Here is a 25,149-nt window from a genome sequence, read left to right on the forward strand (position 1 = left end):
GATTTACGCTACTACTCATTAATTATTAAGATAAATGCGTTAGTAACAGAATTTAATTCAGTTTTAAATAATCGATTTATTTTTTCAGTGGGAGTTCCCTTTAACCTTTTAACTCAAAAAGAAGATAACCTTTGTAGCCCACTGCTGGATCCAAGAAGGTGCATTAAAAAACATTACTTCACTACCTTGAGGTGAAGTTCATTTTTAAAAATTAAAATTCTGTATGGAAGGGTGGGTTGAGAAGTGAAGAGTGTTTTAAGTTAAGACAGCCTGATGCCATCACTTTATTTACACAAATATCCTGTTTACAAAACTGATGTGAATTAAATGTGGAACTATACAATGGCATGGGGGCTGCCGGAACCAGCGCAGCCCGTCCTCAGTCGAGACCAGCTCGAACCGAACCACACGTGAACGAACGATGAGGCCACGACACACACACGTGGCAAACGTGAACTAAACTAACGAATAGGTTGATTAATTTGAAAATTGTGACAACACTCAGGGGAAGTCGAGGAGGCTACATCCTCCTCTCGCTTTCTAAATGATCCCGGTCGGTGCTGATCTCGTCTGCGAATAGTTCACAAGAATAACAAAGCTCCAAAAACGAGCTTCGCTCACAAATCAATAACAATCTTGAAATTCTCTTAAATATATCATTTTATGTACATTGTTTCGTTAGTTAGTTTCTAATGCGCCTCTACACCATCACAGGTCTCCGGGAAGACAAAAGGTGGATGATTTTCGACAAAACAACACAAGATGATTTTAGTAAACTTATGCAAATAAAGCTTTCTCGAAATTAAAACTAAATACCCCGTGTCTTTCAATACAGCATGCAATTCTACAGTAGCAAAATAATCGTAAAATCGAGTTAGGTGAAAAAATAAATAGCTGCAAGTCTTCTAAAATTAAATTACTCTATAAATATAATAAAAAAGCATGAAGATCGATCGACCGAAGGAAGTCAGCTTGTTACCACTTATCTACAACAGTTTCGCCAACTGAAACAGAATTACAATACGGCGTAAGCAAGAGAAAGAAACCAAAGCGAGGGTTAAAAAGATAAACAGCAATCCGAGAATTAGTAAGGGTCCGAGAGCTCCAGAATAACAATCACTTCCAAACTCGCTCATCCAGTCATCGAGATGAGTGTGACGTTATTCGCGAAACACAACAGGGGAGACTGGAAAAACCAAAATCATCAAAAACACATTACATTCAAGTCGAGTCAATAAAACATTACATGACAATACTTACATTCACATCCTCGGAACAAGTGACTTGACACACAAAACAGAGGAATTAGTCAAGCTTGTGTTAGAGCAAGAACTCTAAGTTTACACAAATGGAACGGTAATTTATCAATTAAAACAACTTGAGGTATATAATTAAAAATTAATACACACAAAGTGCAAAACAGTTAATGGCAAACACACTAAATAACGTTTATAACTTTATTATTTTAATAACACTGCCCATTACAAATATTTACATTTTTGTAACAGTTTACGCTAGTGTAAGACAAAAAGTTTCCAAAAAAAAAATTTTACTTCCAAAATGCACACAAAATCATGAAAACTCTTTGCCGAAACACCAGATTGCGCATCGAAAATGCACCAATAAATAAAACTGGTAAATCACAAAATTATTTGTAACTGATTTATTACAAACTGAATCTTTTATGACTTACTCAATTCAATACAACAAAGTGTAATTAAATCAAGGGGTAATAAGACGTGAATCAGTGATAATTTCAAATTTACTGCTAAGTACACGAATTGGCTACTTTACTCTAAGTAAAATGGACGAGCACTATTAAAAATATCACCGAAATCTCATCTAATCTCAACTAACGCGCCATAAATTTGAAACTATTCTGATCAACAATCATGCTCTCGCTTGTATTTTAAATTTCACTAATTTACGCCATATCGTATGGTCTGTAGCATTCGTTGCTGGTCAAAAAACTGGTCAGTCTTGTTGCGCTTTATGAACCATGCACTTTTTATTAGATTTTGTCTATAAGAATCACAACACTTGAGAAGTACCAACTTGCCTGTTCTTGTCGATCGCGTTCAAGGCATGCAGTTCGTTATTTGAATCACAGGAATGGAGCATGCCTTGAACGAGTGTGGTGGAAGACGCCTGCTTCTTCATGTTAGGGTACTAAGAGTTATGCAGCACAGTTAGTGAGTAAACGAGATTCAGTATTGAAATATCCAGACCAAGCGTTAAACCTAACCCAATCCCATTAAAAAGATCTAATTTAAAAATTGCACAACATTTATTACTATTTTTCTCAGTTTTCTGATAATCAATTCAAAGGCACTTGATACAAACAAATGAAATGAAAAAACAAGTTTGGTCCTATTGTTGATACCCGTTTACGCACTAACACTGTCCTCGACCAAGGAGGCAGTCACATTTAGATGGGGCTCACACACAGTAAACCAAAGAATACGGCCCACATTAGTACAATCCAATGCACAGTGTAAATTGGATTCTCACCATCTGTGATCTTTCTTGCGACGAATTTGAGCGTTTCATCAAGTAATACTACTGGAATTGAGAATTTCATTACAGTTAACCACTCCTCTGGGGTCAATGGAGTCACTTGGAACACAGCCTGTATAAAAAAATAATCACAACACCGACCCAACAACCGTTTACTTCACTTACGGATAGAACATCAATGTAAAGAATAACAAAGTGAAGTGTGAAGGAAAGAGCCATCGAGCCCATCAACCACCAATTAGACCATGGGGGCATAACAATCAACGACTGGTTCTCAGACAAGCTACAACATTTCAATAAACCAAAAAAACAAACACCAACACGGAACAAACCTGTTCATAGCGTTCAACATTTCAATTGTTACAAGTACAGAGAGAGCCATGGTCATGGGGTGAGGATCGTTGAAAACCTTGCAATCGACACCCTTGAATTCAGGTCCGCCACTGATGCATTGCAAATGATGAGTCTGGAACAAACCCCCATTAGCACCACCCCTCAAACTCCCCTTCACCAACCCACCAATTGGTAATAGTTCAACTGTGGACCCTCAGGAGAATACATGAACCACCAGGCGGCAGCACCAACAGTCGCAGCACCTACATAGCCACCAATAGCGAGATACCTAAAGAACAACCATCCGGAAATGAGAGATTCATCGGCCTTCCTAGGCGGTTTCGACATGATATCCAAATCGGGTGGATTGAAACCTAAAGCGGTAGCTGGGAGACCGTCAGTTACCAAGTTGACCCACAAAAGTTGCACAGGAATCAAAGCTTCGGGAAGACCAAGAGCAGCGGTCAAGAAAATTGACACGACTTCACCGATATTCGAGGAAATCAAGTAACGAATAAATTGTTTCATGTTGTTGTAGATGGCGCGACCTTCCTCAACGGCGGCTACAATAGACGAGAAGTTGTCATCGGCCAAAACCATCTCGGAGGCTGATTTAGCGACGGCTGTTCCAGAACCCATAGCAATACCAATTTCGGCTTTCTTCAACGCTGGGGCGTCATTGACACCATCACCAGTCTACCAAATCACATATTACAAACGAAAAGATAAAAATTTAACACCTTACCATAGCAGAAATTTCATTCATGCTTTGCAAGTATTCAACAATCTTTGATTTGTGAGCAGGTTCTACGCGAGAAAACAGTCTAGCTTTGGCACAAGCAGCCTTTTGTTCGGCAGGACTCAAGTCATCGAATTCGCGACCAGAGTATGATTTTCCAGTTGTATCTTCATCTTCGGTGAAAACACCAATACGTCTGCAGATAGCTTCAGCGGTAGCCTTGTTATCACCGGTGATAACAATAACACGAATACCAGCAGCACGACATCTAGCAATCGAATCCATGACTTCTTTACGTGGAGGATCCAACATACCAACAACACCAACAAAGGTAAGATTAACTTCATAAGTGTAGAATTTAGTAGAATCTCCCAAGTCCATTTCTTCGGGTTTCATCGGATTATCACCAGTTGCAAGAGCAAGACAACGAAGAGTATCACGTCCGGTACCGTAAACTTTAGTCAAGTCCAAAATACGATTCTTGAGAGTGTTAGTGAGAGGAACTTTCTGGGTACCAACACGGGCATGAGTGCACCGTTCCAAGACACCTTCAGGGGCACCTTTAACGAAAAGTTTAGGACCATTACCCAAACGTGAGGGCTTCAAAGGAACACAATAGGAAGACATTGATTTGCGATCGCGTGAAAACTCCAAAGTAAACTCCTTCTTCCACTTGGTTTCGATGTCCTGACGAACACAAATAGCGGTTTGGCGACGATCTCCAGATTTCGTAACTTGGAAAGGATTCATTTTTTCGGCCAAAACGATAAGAGCAGTTTCGGTAGCTTCACCAACCTTCTCGAAAGCCTGTTTAAATTCATTGAAATCAATAGCAGAGTCATTGCACATAATGCAGATAACGCCAAGTTCTTGAAGCCCTTCAAATTCAGAGCATTTAACTTTTTGACCTTTGAGGAAAACTTCTCCAATTGGTTCGTAAGTAGAGCCGGTGATTTCGAATTCGTGGAAACTGCTATCGCTACCTTCGACTTTCTCGAAAACAAACATACGCGAAACAGACATTTGATTGGTGGTCAAAGTACCAGTCTTGTCTGAGCAAATGACTGAAGTACAACCCAAGGTTTCAACAGAAGGCAGAGACCTAACAATGGCGTTCTTCTTAGCCATACGACGGGTACCCAAAGCCAGACAAGTCGTAATGACAGCTGGCAAACCTTCAGGAATTGCAGCGACAGCCAATGCAACAGCAATCTTGAAATAATAGACAGCACCCTTGATCCAAGACCCACCATGCGCGGGATCGTTGAAATGACCGATGTTAATAGCCCAAACAGCAACGCAAATCACAGAAATAACCTTAGACAATTGCTCGCCAAATTCGTCGAGTTTTTGTTGCAAAGGAGTTTTGATTTCTTCAGTTTCGGACATTTCGGTACGAATTTTACCAATTGCAGTGTTCAAACCGGTACCAATGACAATACCACGAGCCTTACCAGCGGCAACATTGGTACCTGAGAAGAGAATATTCTTTTTGTCTTGATTTACGGCACGTGGATCGGGAATTGCATCAGTGTGTTTGATGACCGAAACAGATTCACCGGTCAAAATTGATTGATCAATACGCAAAGTCGTAGAAAAGATTTTAGTCAGACGAATATCAGCGGGAATTTTGTCACCAACAGAGATTTCGACGATGTCTCCGGGGACGATTTCTTTCGCCCGGACTTTCTGTACACCGGATTTGTCGCCACGGAGAACTTTGCCCATCTCGGGTTCGTACTCTTTAAGAGCTTCAATTGCTGATTCGGCATTTCTTTCCTGAAATTTTAAATGAAAATTAGTAGAGTTTGAAACACAGACAGGCTTTGCGTAATTGCACCATATCCGGGTTCTTATCGCTGTTACTTTATCATTTGTTACGTGATTAAATACAACATACTTCAAAGTAAAATAAATTGAACGTAGGTAAATCCTACCTAAGAAGTATGTACACAAAAACATGGAAAATTTTCATTCTCTCGTCTGGCTGTTAGAAAAAAACATTCTTAAATTAACATTTTTATCAGAAAACAACTAATAACTTGACCAAGAAGTCACAAAATTGCAATTCTCTCATTAAATTTTAAGTGTTAAACAGGTTATTTCAGATTAGGGAAACATGAAATAGTAATTTTCAACAAACATACTATCTTTTAGTTGCCCAACTAATAAGTTACACGTACTACGATCTAGAAAAGTGGTACGTTATCACACACACCAACATAATATGCAATAATTATTTGATTTTGAGTAAATGTACACAAAATAAAATAGGTTACAACCTTGACATTATGAATGTTCAAAAAAGAATTAATATAACAGTTACGTAAATATATAAATTTGATTGTGTTAATTCTCGGGTAATAACTCAACGTCTTTCAAAGGTTTCAAACGTTATTAATCACTAATCCACATGATAGATATTTACGTAACGAAAATTAACAAATGAAAAAATCCCAAATTTCCCCAACGTTTACTTAAGACATAAAAAAAGCAAATATTTTTGTTACAATTTTTTTTCAATTTCAGAATCGTCTCACGTTTCCAGAAAGTTATTTTTGTAAGGTTACTCTTCAAAAATAGCCCAAAAACATTTCGCTACGTAACACCTGCTTCCACAAGTAATATTTCACTGGGATTAAATCCCTAGGACTTTACATTTCAACTACTAGGGATTTTCCTAGCAAATCCAATCCTGATTACATTTCCGAGAAGAATGACAAATTAATTTCGTGGCGAGCTTAGCAACGCATTTCCATAATTCTGCATCGACTTTTTTTTTTTTTCAAACTCACCTGCCAGACACCGACGACTGCATTGGCGATAAGAATGAGAAGAATAACAAAAGGTTCTACGAAAGCGGTGAAAGCTCCATCGTGTTCTTCAAATAAAGCGAGAACCTAAAAAAAAGTTTCAAACTCAATCTACATAGAATGTTTGTTTTCTGAAAATATCGGCACGGCAGGAACCCACATTATCGACTTTGGGAGTCTGTAAACTAGACTCGCGACGGTCAGGCGTCGATCATAAAACTTTTACCGGTCGATAACTCAATAAATCAAATACTTACGAATGAAATAATGGCGGCCAACAACAAAATCTTGACTAGTAGATCATCGAACTGTTCTAAAACTAATTGCCAAATGGACTTTCCTGCAGAAGAAAAAAAATCGTTTACATAAACACAACAGCAAATGAAATTGACCACATGGCACGCGAAAAAAACAAGATTAATAACAGAGCAAAAAATCTATACTGTAAACTTCATGTCACAGTTTTGCAATAAGCTCTGTTTTTGTTTATTTAACCTCAACGTGGCCAATTAATAAAGCTTTAAAATTATCTCTCGGCCGGTTTTATTGCCACTTGATTAGTTTTTCCTAGTCCGAACTTTGTGCAAACCACTCGGTCACGCGCAGCCAAGCTGCATCTGGGCTTGAATCCACATTTAGGTCGAGTTGTAGAGCTTAGAGGACCCTCAAAGAAAAAATTAAAACCACTCAGGTCTGCTTCTGAGTGCCGCGACAAATAAATTAGGATTATTAGGAAATGTCAAAAAATTTTATTGCTCGTTCGACAACGATTTCACGAAACAATGCTTCCATCCACTCGACTATAAATACCAACATGAGAGACAATAAGCTACAATCAACCCCTTCATCGCCCCCAATTTATTTAAAAAACCATTAGATCGCGGAACGAGGAATATTGATTCAGAACGAGTCCAAAACTAATACTAGCTTTCAAATAAATTTCTGTGACTTTGAAATTAAGTTGGCAACACCGAATTACTGTGGTGTCAGAAATAAATGACAATTCATGTTGCCAACTTAATTTCAAAGTCATTTTGAAAGTATAAAATAATCAGCGACTCAGGTTTGCTCTTCACGGTACACTGAAACTTTACAGTGCTCATTATAATGTTCCGAAAATGTCAAGTGTTAATTATTACACGTGGCAAAAAACACCTTGACAATTATTTGCTAAACCTGACTGGGCAATAATTAGCTCCATTTAAATGGCCACGAAGATGACGTGTTATCTGATCCTTTGTTTAAAATTTTAGATATTGTATTAAAATCGATCGTCTAAATAAATAAGGAACATGTTTTCCACAATTCATAGTGTGTCATCGATATTGATTATATTGGGACTTGTTGCTTCAACTCACCTTCTTCCGCTGGAAGTTCTGTAACAAAAAAAAAATAATTAGTATTTCCTTACCTCAACACAAGTAGGACCATTAGAAAAATCGGGGATTTATGAAATTAATTGTAAAGATTGTGAACAAAAATATATTGGGCAAACACGTCGTTCAGTTAACACTAGGTTTAAAGAACACATAGCTCATTTAAGATATAACAGATTTGAAAAATCAAGTGTGGCCCAACATATTTTTGAAAAAGACCATAAAATAGATGAAACTAATGTAAAAATCATTAGAGTAGTCAATAATTGTAGATTTCTTGACGCTTTCGAGAGTCTTGAAATATTTAAAAATAGAGATAATCTCATGAATTCAGACAACGGCCCCATTCCCTTTTCTCCCCTCTACTCGTTAGTTGAGGGTAGGGAAAGTGAAAGTCGGAAAATTAGTATATAAGGCATTACCATTGTTAAATTAGTTAGTTTTATTCTCACCTGAGGATGACCACTTTGTGGTCGAAACGCGTTGTGCTATTAAAATAAAAGTTTGGTGTGACGGGCTAATCGTGTTTTTGTTCATCAACATGTACAGGGTGAATATAAAGTATGGAACCAAGCGGTTTTATTTTTAATCATTTGCCTCCAGAAAATAATAATTAATATAAATTAATTTATTAATTATTTTCAGAACGAAATTTTGTTTTGTTTTTGAGTTATGCGATTTTTTTTGTCAAAATTGCAATTTATGTGAAAAAAATTTTTTGGAAAAATTAAATATAAAGCAGTTAGTTATGATCCTTAGAGTATAGCTTTTATGAGAAAAATGATTTTATAGTGGGTTGCCATTTAAAAAAATATTTTTTTTTGTAGAACTCAAAAACAAAAGAAAATTTCGAAAAATTTTATTCTTGTTAAATCATCACATTTTTATAGTACTTTATCACTCATCAATTAGTTTTTTCAAAAAATAAATAGTTTAAGCAAAAAACGTTTGGTTCCATACTTTTTATTCACCTGGTATAATTTTATAATGTACGACATAAATTTTGAATAATCAAGTAATTGTGTTCCCTTCACTTTATTAACAACATTCTAAAAACATATTTCATGAAAATCCGTTCCGATTGACTTTTCTTAATCCATTTTACAATAACAATATTCAAAGATAAACACTCCAAGGCCAACAACAAAAAACGTCACATCTCTGACGTACCATCTACGTCATTAAAAATCAATGGCACCCAATTATAATTATCGCAAAACTGTGATAATGTATCCTCTCAGATGTAAAATAACAGCGTAACACTTTTTTTTCAATTCATTCTCATAAATTACAACTCACATTTGCATTATATTGCGATTCGTGTCACCGAATGAATGTAAAGATTACGATTTTTTAGCAACGTTCCAAACATGACGCAAATAAACGCAAATTGAATATTTAACTGTAAATTATTTGGTAGTTATAATTTAATTTATTTAAAGCGGTATTTAGGTCCAATAAATCGATAAATCCTCCAGATTTAATTTTAATAGTCCAATCTGTGTTTTTTTGATAACGACTGATCCCATTTTTGCAACAATACAAAACGAATAACCGTGAAATAAACCAAATTTGATGAAAGTCGACAGATTTAACCTTATGCAAAAATATCGATTTGTACATTTTTTGCTAATTTGAATATTAAACCGGCCCGCTACAAGTAAACAAATACGACATTTAAACATATTTTTTTAATACTTAATAGTTTATTTATGTTCGTAGATATTATACAAACAAAAAAGAAATTAACTATAAAAGTGCAATTTTATTAAAATAAGAGTTACAGGAAGTGTTGAAATTTGGATACGAGCAGCGTAGCGGCGAGTTGAACAAACGATTGTTTGAATGGTTTCTGTTTTTTTTCTATTGTGCACTTATTATTTTGCGTCAGTTGGTAACGCAGCAGTGTTATTTATGTGCAAATTGTGGTTGTGTCTCAGATTAAAATGTTGTACTTAGAATTAATTCTTATTAGAATTTATTTGAAAGCGGAGATCAAAATTTTCTCAGAAATTACACTTCTGCTCCAGTAAAAATACGTTTTTGTGCCTCTGAAGGATGCCAAATCGATACTAATCGGGGATCAAGTCGTAAACAAAAAATTTGTCCAGAAGTCAACTGAATTCTCTCAGATGTGTAACCGTTTTGTGTATTTCAGGAAGGGAAAGCAAACGACAGTAAAACCGATCGTAAAAATGGACACATGTGTGCGCTTCTCCTTCACAATGTAAACGCTTACGTCAAGAGATTAATTTTGATCCACTAGAGAGAATGCGTAACACCGAGGAGAAACTATTACGGTGTCCGACTCTGCATTTGCACCACGTCACTACACCTTGAACAAATCAAACATTGCGGCCGATTTTAATAGCTGGATTATAAATATATGGCCGTATTTATGAATAATAAAAATTCTACAAAATGAAGGTTCGTGCCATTTTCTCACAATGTTACACAAACGTAATACATTTTTCAAATTCCAAAAGGTTGCACAACTACAAAGGCTGATTCACCAAATTAACATGTCGTTAAAAAATTACTTTACCATCTTTTTAAACTAATGTTTCACAAAATGGCCAATTTAAAAAAATGTTCAATTGTATTGAAAATTATTATTTTCACTTACCACTTTTAAAATTATAACCATAATTATTTCATTAAATCATAAATAAATTTTAAAAAATTGTTCTCTTTTAAAACAAACACGTGGTGGAATGCGGTATCCGTTTAATTGTTAATTTTTTAAGGTTGTACTAAGAAATTATTTAAATTTACACGCGACTTATCTACACAAACATCATTGTTCTATAAGAAATAAATGCACCTCAGGAATATAAAAAACGAAACAATTTTCTTTAAAATAATATGTCTGCTATACCTAACAACATAATAATAGTTATTAGATACGTTATCAGATAATATAATGGTCTTGCAAAAAAACAATTATCGTGATTTTTTCGTCATAAACCAGAGAAATTCCTATAAATTAAAGTTTGGATTATTCATCAAAGTCTTATCTTGGCGCTTGTTCATGTCGAAACAAAATCCTTGATGAGTTTCAATCAAATAAAAATTCATCCAACGCAACGTTTCTTAACAACAAATTAATCTCTTTCAAAAGTTAAAAACTCACAACCTGAATTTTTAAAATTCGCCTACTCATAACAGAAAACTCCCGAATCATCGATTGCGATAAAATAAAAAACACATTTCAGTACTTGAGATTTTCGCTTCTAATGACAACAGAAGCGCCGCGCCAGAGTTAATAATAAAATTAAATAATCCTATTTGTAACTGCATTAACCCGAACACATTTTAACTTTGATCTATTTGTAACTGAAATCATATGGCGCGGCCAATAAATTCTCCGACCATGTAACTATGTTAAAATGCAAACCCTTGCTTATCTATTTTTAACACAACCAGAAAAATTCTTTACAACCAATAGCAAAATAATGGTTGCGGAAATGTGCGAATATTAAATTTATATTGTTCCGGTCGCTGTAATCATCTCAACCTTCATGTAGCTTTTAGTTAATTAATTTCGCAGTACACAAAAAAGTCAATCATATTTTTATTATATAACTCACACAAGTCGAGTTATTTTAAATATTACCCAACAGTATTTTTAGACCTACAGTATGTCTCCGGATTGAGTTTACAAGAGGATTTTTTTTTATCTTTGATTTTACGCCAAAACTGCAAAGGAAAAACATTTTTTGCTTCACAAACAAGCAAATTTGTATTTAAAACCTCATTATTCTAATTCAGTGAAAAGAAAAGTTGATTTTTCTCTTGATTTTCGACTAGAATAATTTTTCTCTGCTTTTTAAGTCCTATCACATTGGCGGTTTTATTTATTTGACAACTATATGTCACTATGACAATTAATTTATTAATTAAATGAAAGTTCTTGTTAAAAATGACTGAGTTCCTATTTATTAAAATTTTGTTTTTCACAAACATTTTTGTTATTTAACTTGCGTAAATTCATTTGTCAAAGACACATCATTGTTAAAATAATAAAACCGCCACTGTGATTGGACTTAAAAACAGAAAAAAAATATTTTAAGTCCAAAACCAAGAATGAATTTTTCTTTGTACTGAGTTAGAATAATGTAGTTTTAATTACAGATTTGCTCGTTTCAGATAAAGCAAAAAATGTTTTCTCTTTGCAGTTTTGGCGTAAAATCAAAGATATTTTTTTTCCTCTTGTAAACGCAATCCGGGGACATACTGTAGAACGGAGGCCAAACTGAGCGAGAACTTTTGAATAAAAAATATTTATTCAAGATTATGAGAATTAAGTCCAAATCGTGTTTTTTCACTACTAGCTGTAAAAGTTACCATTATTTAGTTTGTCGAGAGTTGTTTTTTTCTCCTACTGGTCAATAATAATTTTCATTATTGACCAAGGGCAATAATGGATTAGAGATTAGAGGTAACAACGATATTGGAGGGTACTTCATTGATACAAATATTTCTAGAATATTATTATTTGAAACTATTGTTACCACAAGTACTAATGGAGGTATTTCGAAGCAAAATTAAATAAAAAAGAATTCAACTTCCTCATTAAAAAAACATCAGAATAACCCCACCTCTAATTCTTCTTTCTTTGTCAAAACAACAAACGGGCTTTTTTCATGTTAAAATACTACCAATTTTTATGTTATTTTAACAAATATTTGATCTTATGTAGTTGGAAAATTCGTTGAATAGATGGACAAGTAAAAAATAAAATAACTCTATTTACGATAAGAATAAAGTAATTAATTACTGTAGGTTTTAATAAATAAATTTAAAAAATAATAATAATTGTGAATTACGATGTTATGTCTGAGGCAACATGTCCATTATGTAGGGTTATATTCTTCATCGTTGCATTTCTGGGTAATAAGTGTACTAATAGTGAAAAGAAATTATATAAAACATGGTAAAGAAGACTTTTATAGCCTCACATTTATTATTTCCTTCGATGCTACGCATCTCGGGTAATAAACGTATAAAAAATCTCTTCTCTAACATAAACAATTGCTTATCAGGAATTGTGTTAAAAGTTGGCTTACCATTGGGTCCATATTTTTCTTGGTTTCTTTTAACTTGATCTAAGGTGAGCCCCCGTTCTGGGTCGGTATTAAAATAGTTTAATACTTCGTCCACCGTTTTGGTGTGTGCGTCCTCCATGGTGTTTGTCAGTCACTTCTGCAAAAAATCTGTCTTTAGTGTTTGACGTTTTGCAAAGGGAAAGTCTTCAATTGTTCCAAAAGTGAGGTTAAAATGTCGAAAATTTTTGTTTCACTAAGGACAAAGTCAATAACCTTCAACATGTGTTGATGTTAGATTTGCAGAAAAGTGCGAGCTAACGGTAGTGACGTATTAACCCATTTAATGAAGTTTTACTCACCACACAGGAAACGTGCATCAACTATTAAATATTTACGTGGTTTATAACCTAAAACTCGTCGAGAGGAAAACCGTTCTGGGAACGTGAAAAACGCAAAAAAACTCAATGTTTCACCAAAAATGATTCGCACAACACCAGCATTTTCTCAGCAAACCACACTATCGTAAAGTCCGTGAATTACAGCCTCATTACCGGGAGTTGAGTGAGCCACGTTCGCGAGCTGCGCAGCGTGACAGGCGCTTTTCCACTTCTAACCTCACTTTACCCGAATTAAACCGCGTGTTTTGTCGAAAATTCGATTAAAATCGTGGGTTGAACTCAAAACGAATTAAATAAACGTCATGCATGCTACCCTGACTTTTCTCTTTTGACAGTTCGTCAAACAATCGGCATGTGGACGACGCTGATTGGTGGACGCCGACGCGCCAAGTTCAAATAAAAACAGCCATCCGCGATTTATGGAAAAAGTGGAAGATTTAAATGCGTCATTAGTGCAAAAGTTGGGTTTTATTTTAGACCAGTGGGTACAGCCCGGGTCTGGGCGTATTGCCAACACGCTAGCGGACGATTTTAGCACGCCTGTTCGAATAGTTTTGGCAAGGCCCGAATTTGTGTGGATTTTTTACGTAACTGATCGAATTTTTACCGCCAAGCAGGGGTAATCCTTGAGGGGCACTGCACTTCACTAGAACTTACCGCTATCACAATTGTGGTCCCAGTTGTATCACTTATTGTGCAGTTAACGATTTAAAATTATAAATAAAAACTAACACGAGTCGTTAGGCCCCCATGGATAAGTGCGGCAACGTGTATACTAAGCTGCTAAACGAACGGGCGCCGGATTCAGTTTGTCGGGGCTTTTATAAGCTCGGTAGCTACCTGTCGGGGACGCTGTCCATGGGCAAAGTGCCAACCCGGGCCTTCTGGCCTCCCCTAAGCGCTCGCATTTTACATTTCTCCCGCCGCAATTTCCAAATTACTAAAATAGAACTGGGGCCACACATGCCCTGCAGATAACATGCATCCATCATCACACACTTTGCAAAAATCACAATGATTGATTTTTCAAGCAGAGGTCGTAAAAGCGGCGGTAATAAGGAAATCATTTATATGGGCTCGCAGTGAGAATCCGTTAATTTTGATATAAAGTGGCCCATTAACACAAAATTGCATATAAAATTATGAAAGTAGCAAGTTTATGGGAGCATCTAAATATACGTACTTGCTAGTGAAACGTGGGCGCAAAAATTTGTGAGATTTTGCCGCATTAAAAATAGACTCAGTTTGCAACTCGTGCATTGTCATCATTTTCTAATATTTCAATTTTTTCATCAACTGTTTCAGACTTTGCCAATTTGCGAGTTTGCGATGTGCGATTATTGAAATTCTTTCGCACAAATGACAATCAGCATCAGGCTAAGAAAAAAACACGTAAGTTGAGTGTTTATTAAAAAAATACCAAAAATTACGCTGTATGTGATATATTTTTGGAGGTTGGTATGAAATAAAACCGTACTTTGTACCGATATGATGTCTATTTATTTTTTCTATAAAAAAATCAAAAATTCGTGATGTTTGTTTAATGATTTGTATGTTTATTATCTTAAAGAGTAAAAGACTTTCCACTCATTTTTTTAACGTTTGAAATTTATTTATCTTCAAGAAATTTTAATTGATAGTTTGTTAACTTTTTGCTTGCATTATTGTAATGTTTGTTTTCATTTCTAAATTTAATGAAGCTTCCAAAATAAAGTACTTGTTTTATTTAATTGCATTAAGCTTTCAATTTAGTTTATAAATGTGAATTATTTTTTAAGTCTTTAAGCCGTTTATTACAATATTTCAATATTTTATAAATTGCAAATTATGTTTGACTGATATCACATGTTACGGAAACCACTTCAGCATCGGGGATGTAGCTCAGTGGTAGAGCGTTCGCTTTGCATGTGAAAGGCCCCGGGTTCGATCCCCGGCATCTCCAATTTTTTTTTCTTGTCACCACCAATGATCATTACTTCTTTTTCAAATTTCTTATCTTTATTTTTGCAACTTGTTAATTAAATATATCACAAAATTGTTTAAATATTTGCAAACACACATCTACTAAGTAGCCCAGCCATCTTCGTTAATTTATTTTAAGTCCTGTTCTGCTAATAAATTTTAAAAGCACATGCTACTTTGATCAGAAACGTAATTGAAGGCAAAGTAGATATAGCGACTAACCTAGAAAAAAAAATATTTTTACTTACCTAAGTAAAAATAAATTATTACTAATCACAATAAAAATACCTAAAATTCTTATGTAATTGAACCGGCGCATCCACCAAAATTGTAATTAATTACCCATTCAGTTATTGTAAATTTATCAAAAAAATTAACAAGCATTTTAGTGCAACTTTTAAGCACATAAAAACATTAAAGAAGTTTTTTTGTTATCACGGGACTTAAAAACATCATGGAATTACGCAAAAAAACTATTTTTTTCTTCTCTGTTCTACCTGAATTTATTATTTAGAACAAAAAATCTTTGATCTATTAATAAAAAAACTATATCTTTCTTAGTAATTATTAGTATTATTAGTTTTGACAATATCATTTATTGTGTAGTACAAAAGAAAAGATAAAGTAAATAACAGTAAAAAATACGGAAGTTAATGTATGATTGTATATTGCAATAAAAAGTGTTGTTTTAAAATTTTAAAACAAAATATTAAAAAAATTCATTAAATATTAAAATATTTCAAATTCTTGAGTTTTGAAAAATAATTCTTCGTATTTTATCTTTGAATGAAAAAAAAATTCATGTAGAATGTTTTGTCGTTTTGAAGTATCTAAGATAATAGCAAACCCTTTTCTACTGAATTATTTTGAAAAATAGAAAACGAAATAGATTATTGTAATAGAAAATTTGAGTACCCTGCATCCATTAAAAAAGGTTAATGAGGCATTCGCTCCAATTCGCCCATGTTGAGTGTGTTCCGTGATTATGTTTACTGGTGTTCGAAATGTCTAAGCACATTTGTCGTTTTGTGTTAGAAATTATATTTTCGTATTTTCGTTTAACGACCACTAAACTTACGTTTAGTTTATCTTTGAACGTCTGGCTTCTTTAACTTCAATTTTAATGGCAAAATATTGCGGCTGAAATTCTTCAAATTTGATAAGTCACAATTCTTGGTATCAATTTCAATTTTTTGAAAAAAATAAACACAAAAAATCAAACGAAACCACGAAATGTTCTGTAACGAAATAAAAGAATTCGAAAATAAATTAAATAAACAAAGACTTCTAAAATATCTTTATGAGTTTGTAGTAATACATAAATCTTTTTTACCAACTTGGCAATGCTCTGCGTCCAATCTGACAATTACAAGCCACAATTTCTGGTTCAAAAATTAGTGTTATTACTCAACTATTGCAAGAATAGCGCTAATAATCAAAGTAGCGCATGTTTTTAGAATTAAATTGGCAGCATTGAACAAAGCGAGAGAAGATATGAAAACCGATAATGTTGCCAACTTAAGTACAAGCTACTTTGATCCCAAAGTATAATTCGTAGTGTTAAAACTATTTCTAAAAGTGCCAGTTTTAATATGTCAAAAATTCAACTGTCAATAAAAAAACACAACGATAAAACGTCGCCACAAATAATTATTTATATCAACCACGTGTACAAAATTTTCAGCAGCGATTTATGTTATTTTTGAAATACATATTAATAGAGGTATTCAGAACCGCATCAAATTAAGTTTGAAGTGTTTTTCAGCGATCCTGGGATCTAAACAGGAGGCAAAAATCGTCTATCTTTTCATCATAAATAAATATGTTCAAAAGTGACATCAAAATTTTGACACTTTCTGAAAATTACTGTAAAGCAGGCTTTAACGTCAAATTTGACTTTTTAAAACCACCAAAATGTCAAAAATCAGTGACATGTTGTATTTAAAGTGATGTTACTATCTAAGGGCCGTTTTACATTTAATGTCAACACAATGACTGTCCCATTGACCTATTTTTTGTCGGAATCTTTTCTAACACCATGTAATTTTTTTTTAAGAAATAAAATATTGACGTAGTACAAAAGATAGAGTTTAAAGATAATTTAACTTAATTTTATTGTAAGATTTTTTATTTTTAACAAAATTTCAGTAAACGAGCGTTTGAATTTAAGTACAACAATGGCGCCTTGTGTGAGCCAATCAAATCAAAATCCGACCGTCTTGATGGCAAATTCTAAATCCTGATTGGTTAATACGCACCAGAGCTGAGCTAAAACGAGGAAGCAAGCACGTGATTAGTGTATTTTTAAATGTTAGTTGAAAAATGTGTGAAGTGACTAAAAATAATTTCAAACAAAAGCTTCCTGAAATAAAAAGAAGTTTACAAAAAGCAAAATTTATCTCAATCGATTTGGAATTCAGCGCTTTACAACCTGTGAAACATCAAGCCCCAAGGTAACGCACATAACCTCAAAACCGCTCATTACTGAAAAATTTTAGGCTGTTTGATGATAATAAGGCGAGATATACCAAACTGCGCCTAAACTTACTTAACGTAATCCCTGTGCAAGTCGGAATAACTGCATTTCATTTCGATAATGAGACTGGTGATTATTTCGGGGAGGTTTTCACGTTTTATGTGGCCCCGGCATGTTTTGGGGACGTAGACAAGTCGTTTTACTTCCAAGCTAGCACACTGAGCTTTTTAACCATGTACAAGTTTGATTTTAATAAGGTATTACGAAACGAGTCATTTGGTATATTTTTTGTAGTTTGCTTATTCAGGTATACCTTTTTTAAACACCAAGGAGGCCAATGATTTGAAACAAAAGTTGAAATCGGGCGATTTAGTTGGGGAAAATTGCACTTTACGGCACGAATTCGACGAGGCCTTAAAAACCTACACCCCAATTATCTCTAAATGGTACAATAGTTGCAAAACTGGCGACTTTCTGGAAATCCCAGATGTGTACAACACATTTGGGCATTTCTACGAATTGCCGTATTTTATCCACAAGCAGTTGCGAAAGCGTTTCAAAAACTTGTGGACGTACGAACAGAACGGCATTTTTTGTGTTAAAAAAGTCTCAGATGGTGATTTTAATGACTTGGTAAAGCGGTGCCCCCTTGATGACAACATCTTGAACGATTTGATAGGTTTCAAACACGTTTTTGACACTCTGACGGCTCTAAAAAAGCCGCTAATTGGCCACAATGTCCTCCAAGACCTGATGATACTGATAAATAATTTCCACAATACGTTACCAGAGTCGTACTCGCAATACAAAGCTTTGGCCCACCAACTCTTCCCCACGATTTTCGACACAAAAACTGTTTATTACGAATTGAGACCAACCATTCCGAGGGAGAAACTTCCGGATGACACTAGTCTAGCAGCCCTGTTTGAGTATTTTAAGGGCGGGTTAGGGCGCCACTTGGTTTTGGACAGTACAGCAATTGAGTGCAATGTTGATAAAAAAAAATTTGATTGTTATCACGAAGCAGGGTGGGATTCGTTTTGTGCCGGGTATATTTTTCTCAGGATGGGTTACTTCAACCTTTCCCAGCATTATCCCAAGTCGAAAACGTTCGTTTTTGGGGAAGTTATGAGCGGACTGTCGGAGTACAAAAATCGAGTTAATGTTATTAGAGGGGCAGCTTCGCACATTGTAAGTATGGATTGGACACCATTTGGTAATTGTCAAAATTTTGTTAAATCGGGGCGTGAATCATGATTGAGTTATTCTCGTTGCGGGAAAGCTTTTGATTCTTGAATTTAGACGCGTGGTGAAATACATCAATCAACCAGTTGTGCACTTATAAACAAAGTATTTAAAGGTAAATGCATCCGTGTTACGCTGCAGAAAGATGGGAAAAATGAACTCCGGTTCTGTTATTGAAATCGACAACAATTTTTAAAATGGAGCGAATTTCGAATGGTTTTGTTTAAATAATATGAATTTTTCATTTTAAGTAAAATCGGTGAGAAACTGGTCATTTTTTGACCTTGTTCTTGGTCAACCACATTTGCAGCACTTGTTTGGGCTACCTACTATGTGATCTAAATTGCTTTATCTGGTATACTTTTAGTGAAAGAATTTCTTATTTAAATAAAGTGAGTGAAGTGTTATTTATTTAAATAATATTTAGTGTAAAAGAAATTGGAACTGACAACACATTTGGTGTATACGCTCCCAAAAATAGCTATTTTACGGACTCATTTAACTCTACAAAATGAGTTTCTTTTTTGGACTCAATTAAAAGCTTCACCTCGTCCGGAAACGATTGCATTTTGGGCACTTGTAATAAAAGTAACTCTTCTCCTCTTTCGTGTGAGTATTATTTGAAAAATAAATAAAAACTTTATAATACGAGAAATTGGAAAATATTGCAAGAGTTTACATTTGAGTAAATCGTTAACTAGAATGTTTAATATTAATCGTATAAAACGAAAACTTTTATTTAATTTTTATGCGTCATTTTTATAACAAAAATCGTTAGTAAAATCAAAAATAGTAGAATCTTAGCTCTGATCTATTTTTCTCAATCTTCTTGCTCCTTTCTTGGGGATAGTTTGACCCAGATTCTATTTCAGAATAGGTGACAGTTTAACATGTCGCCAACCCTTCAGCAAAACAAACTAAATTATGACAAATTATTTTAATTTTTTTCAGTTACATATTTGTGACGAAAATATTGTACCACACTTTTTTGGAAAACAATTTCCCACATTTGCAATTCATGCAGCACGACCGCAGATTGCTCATGTGGGAAATTGTATTTTCCAAGCACGTTAGGTAATAGTATATTAAAGAACTGTTTCGTAAGGTAAGTTTTGTGGTACGAGTTCCTACAAATGACTTATGAAACAAGTTTTTTTGTACATTTTTTTCTATTTTGCTCATTTTACGTACTCTTTTAACATACAAGTCAATTTTTCAAAAATTAGGAACTTTTTTCTAATAAAGTTGTGGTTGGTCACATAGTTCGATTTTCGAAGTTCCAAGTCTCAAGTATTTTTCAAAATTTTGTTGAATTAACAATGAATACTGCAAATATTTCATGCACACTACCTGAAAAAAGATAAATCCCTCAAAAAGCCACTGAAAATTACAATTACCAACCTCTAGAAAGTAAATTGTAGTCTATTTCAGCATCGGTTTTGGTATCGAAATAAGCTACGTCTCACCAATTGACGTAAAATTCCCTAAATTTGATACAGATAAAACATTCCAAATAGAAATACTAGTATAAAAGATTCGTTTTTTTTACGTCCAAATGGACAGTTTTAAATAAAAATATTTATTTAGATATCGAAATTAGTGTATATAAATAAAAACTCGAAATATACAAAACATAACATCAAAATTTATACAGGCTGTCCCAAAAGCAAACCGTCATACGCCAACCAATGATAGAAAATGTCATTCTGAGAAAAAAAGGTTAAACATTTTTTTCTTTTTTCTTTATTCATTAAAAAGATACAACTTAACAAAAATTAACAACAAATTTTGTACAAATCATAAATTAAAAACGATAACATTTATGAAGCAATTACTTAGCTTCAAGTCTCATTCATTGTACATACATACATTGTAGTTTTTATTTCTTTACTTAATTCTTATTTTTTCCATTTTTTTATCTTATACATAAATCGTTTTCGAACTCATGTTCATGTTTATGTCACACTGACCGTATCAATTAAATGAGACTTAGAACTAAGCAATTGTTTCATAAATGTCAGTGTTTTTAATTAATCACAAAATTCATTGATACTCTTTGCTGAACTACATACAGGGTGCGCCAGAACTCGTGCCCCAGAGAACATTTTCAAGTAAGGTAAGATACCAGGAACATAAAAAAAGTTTAAAAAATTTTATCTGTCAGAAAATTTTGACATATTTTTTGACATTTGACATTTTTTTATATCTATTTAATGACACTGATGATCTTGTATGTTTTTTTTTTCAATTATTTAGTAAAGAAACAAAAATTTTGCCAATAAAAGCCACAAATAACATTGAACAGAGTTACAATTTAGGATACAGCTTCCTTGTCTCCTCTTTTAATAGTCTATAGCAAAAAAACTTGGGAAATCGTTTTTCCAACAGAAATAAATAGGGTCAAAGTGCAAACTTTAAACTCTCATAACTTCGAAATTTTTATAGATAAAATTTTTTTAACATTTTTTTCCATGTTTCTGGTATCTTACCTTATATGGCATTTTTCTCTGGGTCGCGAGTTCTGGCGCACCCTATATAACTAACAAGTGAAGATAGAGAAAAAAATATTTAAACTTTTTTCTCACAATGACATTTTCTGTCACTAATGGTTGTCGTCTGGCGGTTTGCTTTTGAGCCACCCTGTATAGCATAATGTATTCAATACTATAGTACACCATTCAAAAGTTAGTTCAATTTTGAAAATTTTTCATCGTTGTTGGGAATATGAATTTAGTTAAGACTTATAATAGTGAAGAATTTTAAGAGAGCAACAGATTTTTTTCTGGACTGGAGTTAAATTTGAATTTGAATTTTTGAGAATTAGAAAAAATCTGACTATTATAAATAAAAACTTCAATTTCTGACTATAAATAAAAACTTCAAGAAGAAGAAAAATCGTAAAATTGGAATTGGAACTCGTTTTTTATGTTTTTGGACTGAAAACAGTTACAGTCAAATGATGAATTAATAGAACTGGCGTGGAATTTGACAGACAGGAACATTTGCTAAATACAATTATTTAGCAAATGTTCTCTCAATAGAGATCTCAAGTTAGGTAAAGGTCAACTCTTGGACTTGAAGCGTTTGGGACAAAAGACAAAAATCTTATTTATACCACATTTTTTGTGTAACAGACAGTGTAATAAATTATCAAGTGGCGACGCAAATATTAATAATAGCAACAAACAAGGTTGTGGAAACCGCAGTCTAGGCCCTGTCAATAAACTATCTAAAGTAATTATTTGAGCAAAGGAAGAATCCGAAATGCTTTTGACGTTTAATTAAAATTTTTGGCTTTTGAACTGTAGTTACTTTATAAAATTGGTTCTTTATCTGTGGGCCTAATAATAGGATGTTTTTCGATATAAAAAAAGAATTTATCGTTTCCGTCAAAGATTTGTGTTTCAACGTAATCGTAATATTTTCTATAAATTATAATCTCCAGGCCTGAGTCAAGGTTACTATTTTGGGTGCACTGTTGGTCTATTGATTTACATATTCTCGGCGATTAATTATCATATGGTGTCCTATTTTAATCCCACAATTAATAATACGTTTCACATTAAAGAAAATCGATGGAGAGGATCCAACTTCCAGGAGGCCCCCTTGGTTAATAGTCGAGTCCTTAAAAAACGAACCGCTCGACGTGAGTGATGTAAGTGTCCAATTAATAACAAAAACCGACAGAAATAGGATAATTTATGTAGACAATACAAATTCGAAAGCGTGTTTAATAGTTGTGCTTTTGCCAATCATAAGTCGTATCCCATTATTTGTTGGAAAATGTCACGCATTTTTATAACCACCGAAATTGTTCGCTAAAAATATGCCTTGGAAGAGACCTTCCTAAGCTATATTTACACTTTTCGCATGTTTTCTATTTGGACTCTCAATTTCGTTGCAGCTCATGTCCACACTTAGCACATTCGGTTTTGTTGATATCAAAAAACTATCACCGAGGGGAAACCGACTTTTGGTCGCTGTTGATAACTTCAGGGCGTGAGTATTTTATCATCTAGGTTACCTTGGTGTTAATTGAACTGTGCTGTACCTAATTGGCCCAGCAAAGATTCATTTCATTACACCTGTTTTTAATTAATAACAGCCAGAAATGTGGCCAAATATTTTTATAGACACTAGCAATATTTTTAGCACTTTATAGGCCTTTTATTGTGCTTGCAGCGCACGAGAGATTTCCAAAACTTTCAAAACAAATCCTAATTTTCAAGTAAAGCAATATAACGTCTTGAGACACTCGCCTATGACCCAAGCCGTTCTCTTGTGAGTATTTCCCCCGAAATTGGCGGGTAATTCCCATGAAAATTTTCAGGAGTGCGGTGACCATTTCAGGTGCTCTCGTCCTGTGGTTGACTCACACAATTGTAAAAAAGAGATAACAAGAAGTTTGTAGTTTAAATAGGTTTAATAAAGCACTTTTTTCAACCACTGTTTCTTTTTATAATAGATCTCGACTTGTAAGTGTAATGAGTAGTCTTCGGTTGCATAATTTTATTTCAAAAATAACTGAGCTACTATATTGGCGCTTTAGCGTTATTTTTGCTCGGTATTGACTTAATGACCTATTAACTCAGTTTAAAAAAATGTCAAGTTTTTTAATTAACTGTCTTGAGAATGTTATTTAATGTTTAAAAATTTAAATCGCTTAATTAATTAGTATTTAGCTTCCAGAAGTGTCTATTAAAAGCTCGTATAATGCGATGATTGATTGGAAGTTTGTTTTCAAGGCAGTTTTTGATTAAAATGGAGCCAAGTTTATAGACCTCTGATTTTATCCGACCCTCAGGATTTATTGTTCTTCACCTTGTTATTAAAACAATTTTATTTTAATATGTCATTGTGGGTTTCAAGAATAACTAGAGACCTGGATTTCCTTGGCCTAGAATTTAGAAACTTTTGGGCTGGAACTAGTTGAACAAATTTTTGTAATTTAATTTGCTTGAATTATTTGGCATTATTAAAATTATCTTTAGGTTGTTTGGAATTTGTGGAATTTTTTGTGAATTTCGGGAATTATTTTTGAAATTAACGGAGATAATTCCTTTTGAAAATTACGTTGAATTTGTTAGAACAATTAAGTTGGAATTACAGGATTTTATTGGGAATTAATCCGAAAACAATGAAATTACGATATATTACTGGAATTTCGATGGTTTTTTTTGGAATTACAGAAATTCTTTGTGAATGACTGGAATTTTTTGAATTATCGGATTATTTCTGTTCAAAATTACTTTAAATTTCTTAGAACTATCGGAATTAAGTTGGGTTAATTAGGAATTAATCTGAAAACGATGAAATTGCGATAGATTAAAAAAAATAATGGAATTTCGATGGATTTTTTTGGGTTTACAGGAATTCTTTGTGAATCACTGGAATTTTTCTGAAATTACTGGAATTCTTTTTGAAATTATCGGAGATTATTTCTGTTCAAAATTACTTTAAATTTCTCAGAACTGTCGGAGTTAGTTTGGAATTACGAAAATTACGAATTAATTTGGAATAATAACTTTGGGTTAATTAATACACGTGGAGCTGGAACTAGTTGTACAAATTTTTGGATTTTTAATCGAAATTGCTTGAATTTGGAATTATTAAAATTATCATTGGATTGTTTGGAATTACTGGAATTATTTGTGAATTTCGGGAACTCTTTTTGAAATTACAGGAGATAATTTTTTTTGAAAATTACGTTGGATTTCTTAGAACTATCGGAATTAAGTTGGAATTACAGGAATTAATTAGGAAGTAATCTGAAAACAATGGAATTGCGATAGATTATTAGAATTAATGGAATTTTGATGATTTTTTGGAATTACTGAATTTTTCCGAAATTACTGCTATTCTTTTTGGAATTATTGGAGATTATTTCTGTTCAAAATTGCTTTAAATTTCTTAGAACTATCGGAGTTAATTTGGAACTACGAAAATTAAGTTGGAATTACAGGAATTAATTTGGAATAATAACTTGGGATTAATACGAGGAGCTGGAACTAGTTGTCCATTTTTTTGGAATTTAACCGAAATTGCTTGAATTATTAAAATTATCTTTGGATTGTTTGGAATTACTGAAATTATTTGTGAATTCCGGGAATTTTTTTTGGAACTATCGGAGAAAAAAATTTTGAAAATTACGTTGAATTTCTTCGGAATTAAGTTGGAATTACGGGAATTAATCTGAAAATAATGGAATTACGATATATAGATTATTAGCATTAATGGAATTT

The 25,149-nt window shown here is 33.5% G+C and overlaps 2 protein-coding genes, 1 long non-coding RNA gene and 1 other non-coding gene across 8 annotated transcripts; 3 read left to right on the forward strand and 1 right to left on the reverse strand.

The window, feature by feature from the left end:
* Window positions 1-253: 253 nt before the first annotated feature.
* LOC123016107 (calcium-transporting ATPase sarcoplasmic/endoplasmic reticulum type) lies at window positions 254-14,039 on the reverse strand. Of its 4 annotated transcripts, none has more exons than XM_044416345.1 (11): window positions 13,882-14,039; window positions 12,848-12,983; window positions 7,761-7,778; window positions 6,660-6,742; window positions 6,385-6,489; window positions 3,596-5,368; window positions 3,037-3,546; window positions 2,850-2,983; window positions 2,683-2,800; window positions 2,512-2,629; window positions 254-1,004 (listed from the first exon to the last, which is right to left on the reverse strand). In XM_044416345.1, exons 2-11 carry the CDS (start codon window positions 12,963-12,965, stop codon window positions 976-978), a joined length of 3,006 nt encoding a protein of 1,001 aa, XP_044272280.1. In that variant the 5' UTR covers window positions 12,966-12,983; window positions 13,882-14,039; the 3' UTR covers window positions 254-975. The 4 variants fall into 4 exon arrangements, with proteins under 4 accessions (XP_044272280.1, XP_044272281.1, XP_044272278.1 ...); XM_044416346.1 differs by lacking the exon at window positions 254-1,004 and adding an exon at window positions 1,011-1,186; XM_044416343.1 differs by lacking the exon at window positions 254-1,004 and having other exon boundaries at window positions 1,444-2,629.
* On the forward strand, window positions 8,745-10,405 carry LOC123016108. The gene is made up of 3 exons (XR_006413424.1): window positions 8,745-9,626; window positions 9,937-10,205; window positions 10,265-10,405. It is a non-coding gene; the product is annotated as an uncharacterized LOC123016108 (long non-coding RNA).
* A 1,055-nt stretch (window positions 14,040-15,094) lies between the features above and the next one.
* On the forward strand, window positions 15,095-15,166 carry Trnaa-ugc. Its single transcript has one exon. It is a non-coding gene; the product is annotated as a tRNA-Ala (tRNA).
* Window positions 15,167-17,459: 2,293 nt separating this feature from the next.
* LOC123008725 (pre-piRNA 3'-exonuclease trimmer-like) lies at window positions 17,460-23,354 on the forward strand. 2 transcript variants are annotated; one of them, XR_006412981.1, is made up of 7 exons: window positions 17,460-17,639; window positions 17,685-17,919; window positions 17,957-18,853; window positions 22,476-22,562; window positions 22,812-22,906; window positions 23,060-23,188; window positions 23,238-23,283. XR_006412981.1 is itself a non-coding variant. In XM_044404718.1 (7 exons), exons 1-7 carry the CDS (start codon window positions 17,509-17,511, stop codon window positions 23,302-23,304), a joined length of 1,611 nt encoding a protein of 536 aa, XP_044260653.1. In that variant the 5' UTR covers window positions 17,460-17,508; the 3' UTR covers window positions 23,305-23,354. The 2 variants fall into 2 exon arrangements, 1 of the variants encoding a protein (XP_044260653.1); XM_044404718.1 differs by having other exon boundaries at window positions 23,090-23,188; window positions 23,238-23,354.
* The last annotated feature ends 1,795 nt before the right edge of the window (window positions 23,355-25,149 follow it).

This window comes from Tribolium madens, unplaced genomic scaffold (genome assembly GCF_015345945.1).
Source record: "Tribolium madens isolate multiple individuals breed KSU strain unplaced genomic scaffold, Tmad_KSU_1.1 Scaffold_19;HRSCAF=116;Tcas5.2_LG9, whole genome shotgun sequence".
NCBI lineage: Eukaryota > Metazoa > Arthropoda > Insecta > Coleoptera > Tenebrionidae > Tribolium > Tribolium madens.

Coding starts and splice junctions, on each gene's coding strand:
- LOC123016107 (XM_044416343.1), bottom strand. CDS start 12,965: ATGGAGGACGCACACACCAAAACGGTGGACGAAGTATTAAACTATTTT. Junction 2,801..2,849: donor ATGTTGAACGCTATGAACAG/GTTTGTTCCGTG, acceptor GAAATGTTGTAG/CTTGTCTGAGAACCAGTCGT. Junction 2,630..2,682: donor TTTACATTGATGTTCTATCC/GTAAGTGAAGTA, acceptor TTTTTTATACAG/GCTGTGTTCCAAGTGACTCC.
- LOC123008725 (XM_044404718.1), top strand. CDS start 17,509: ATGTGTGAAGTGACTAAAAATAATTTCAAACAAAAGCTTCCTGAAATA. Junction 17,640..17,684: donor GTGAAACATCAAGCCCCAAG/GTAACGCACATA, acceptor GAAAAATTTTAG/GCTGTTTGATGATAATAAGG. Junction 22,563..22,811: donor AACCGCTCGACGTGAGTGAT/GTAAGTGTCCAA, acceptor ATTTCGTTGCAG/CTCATGTCCACACTTAGCAC.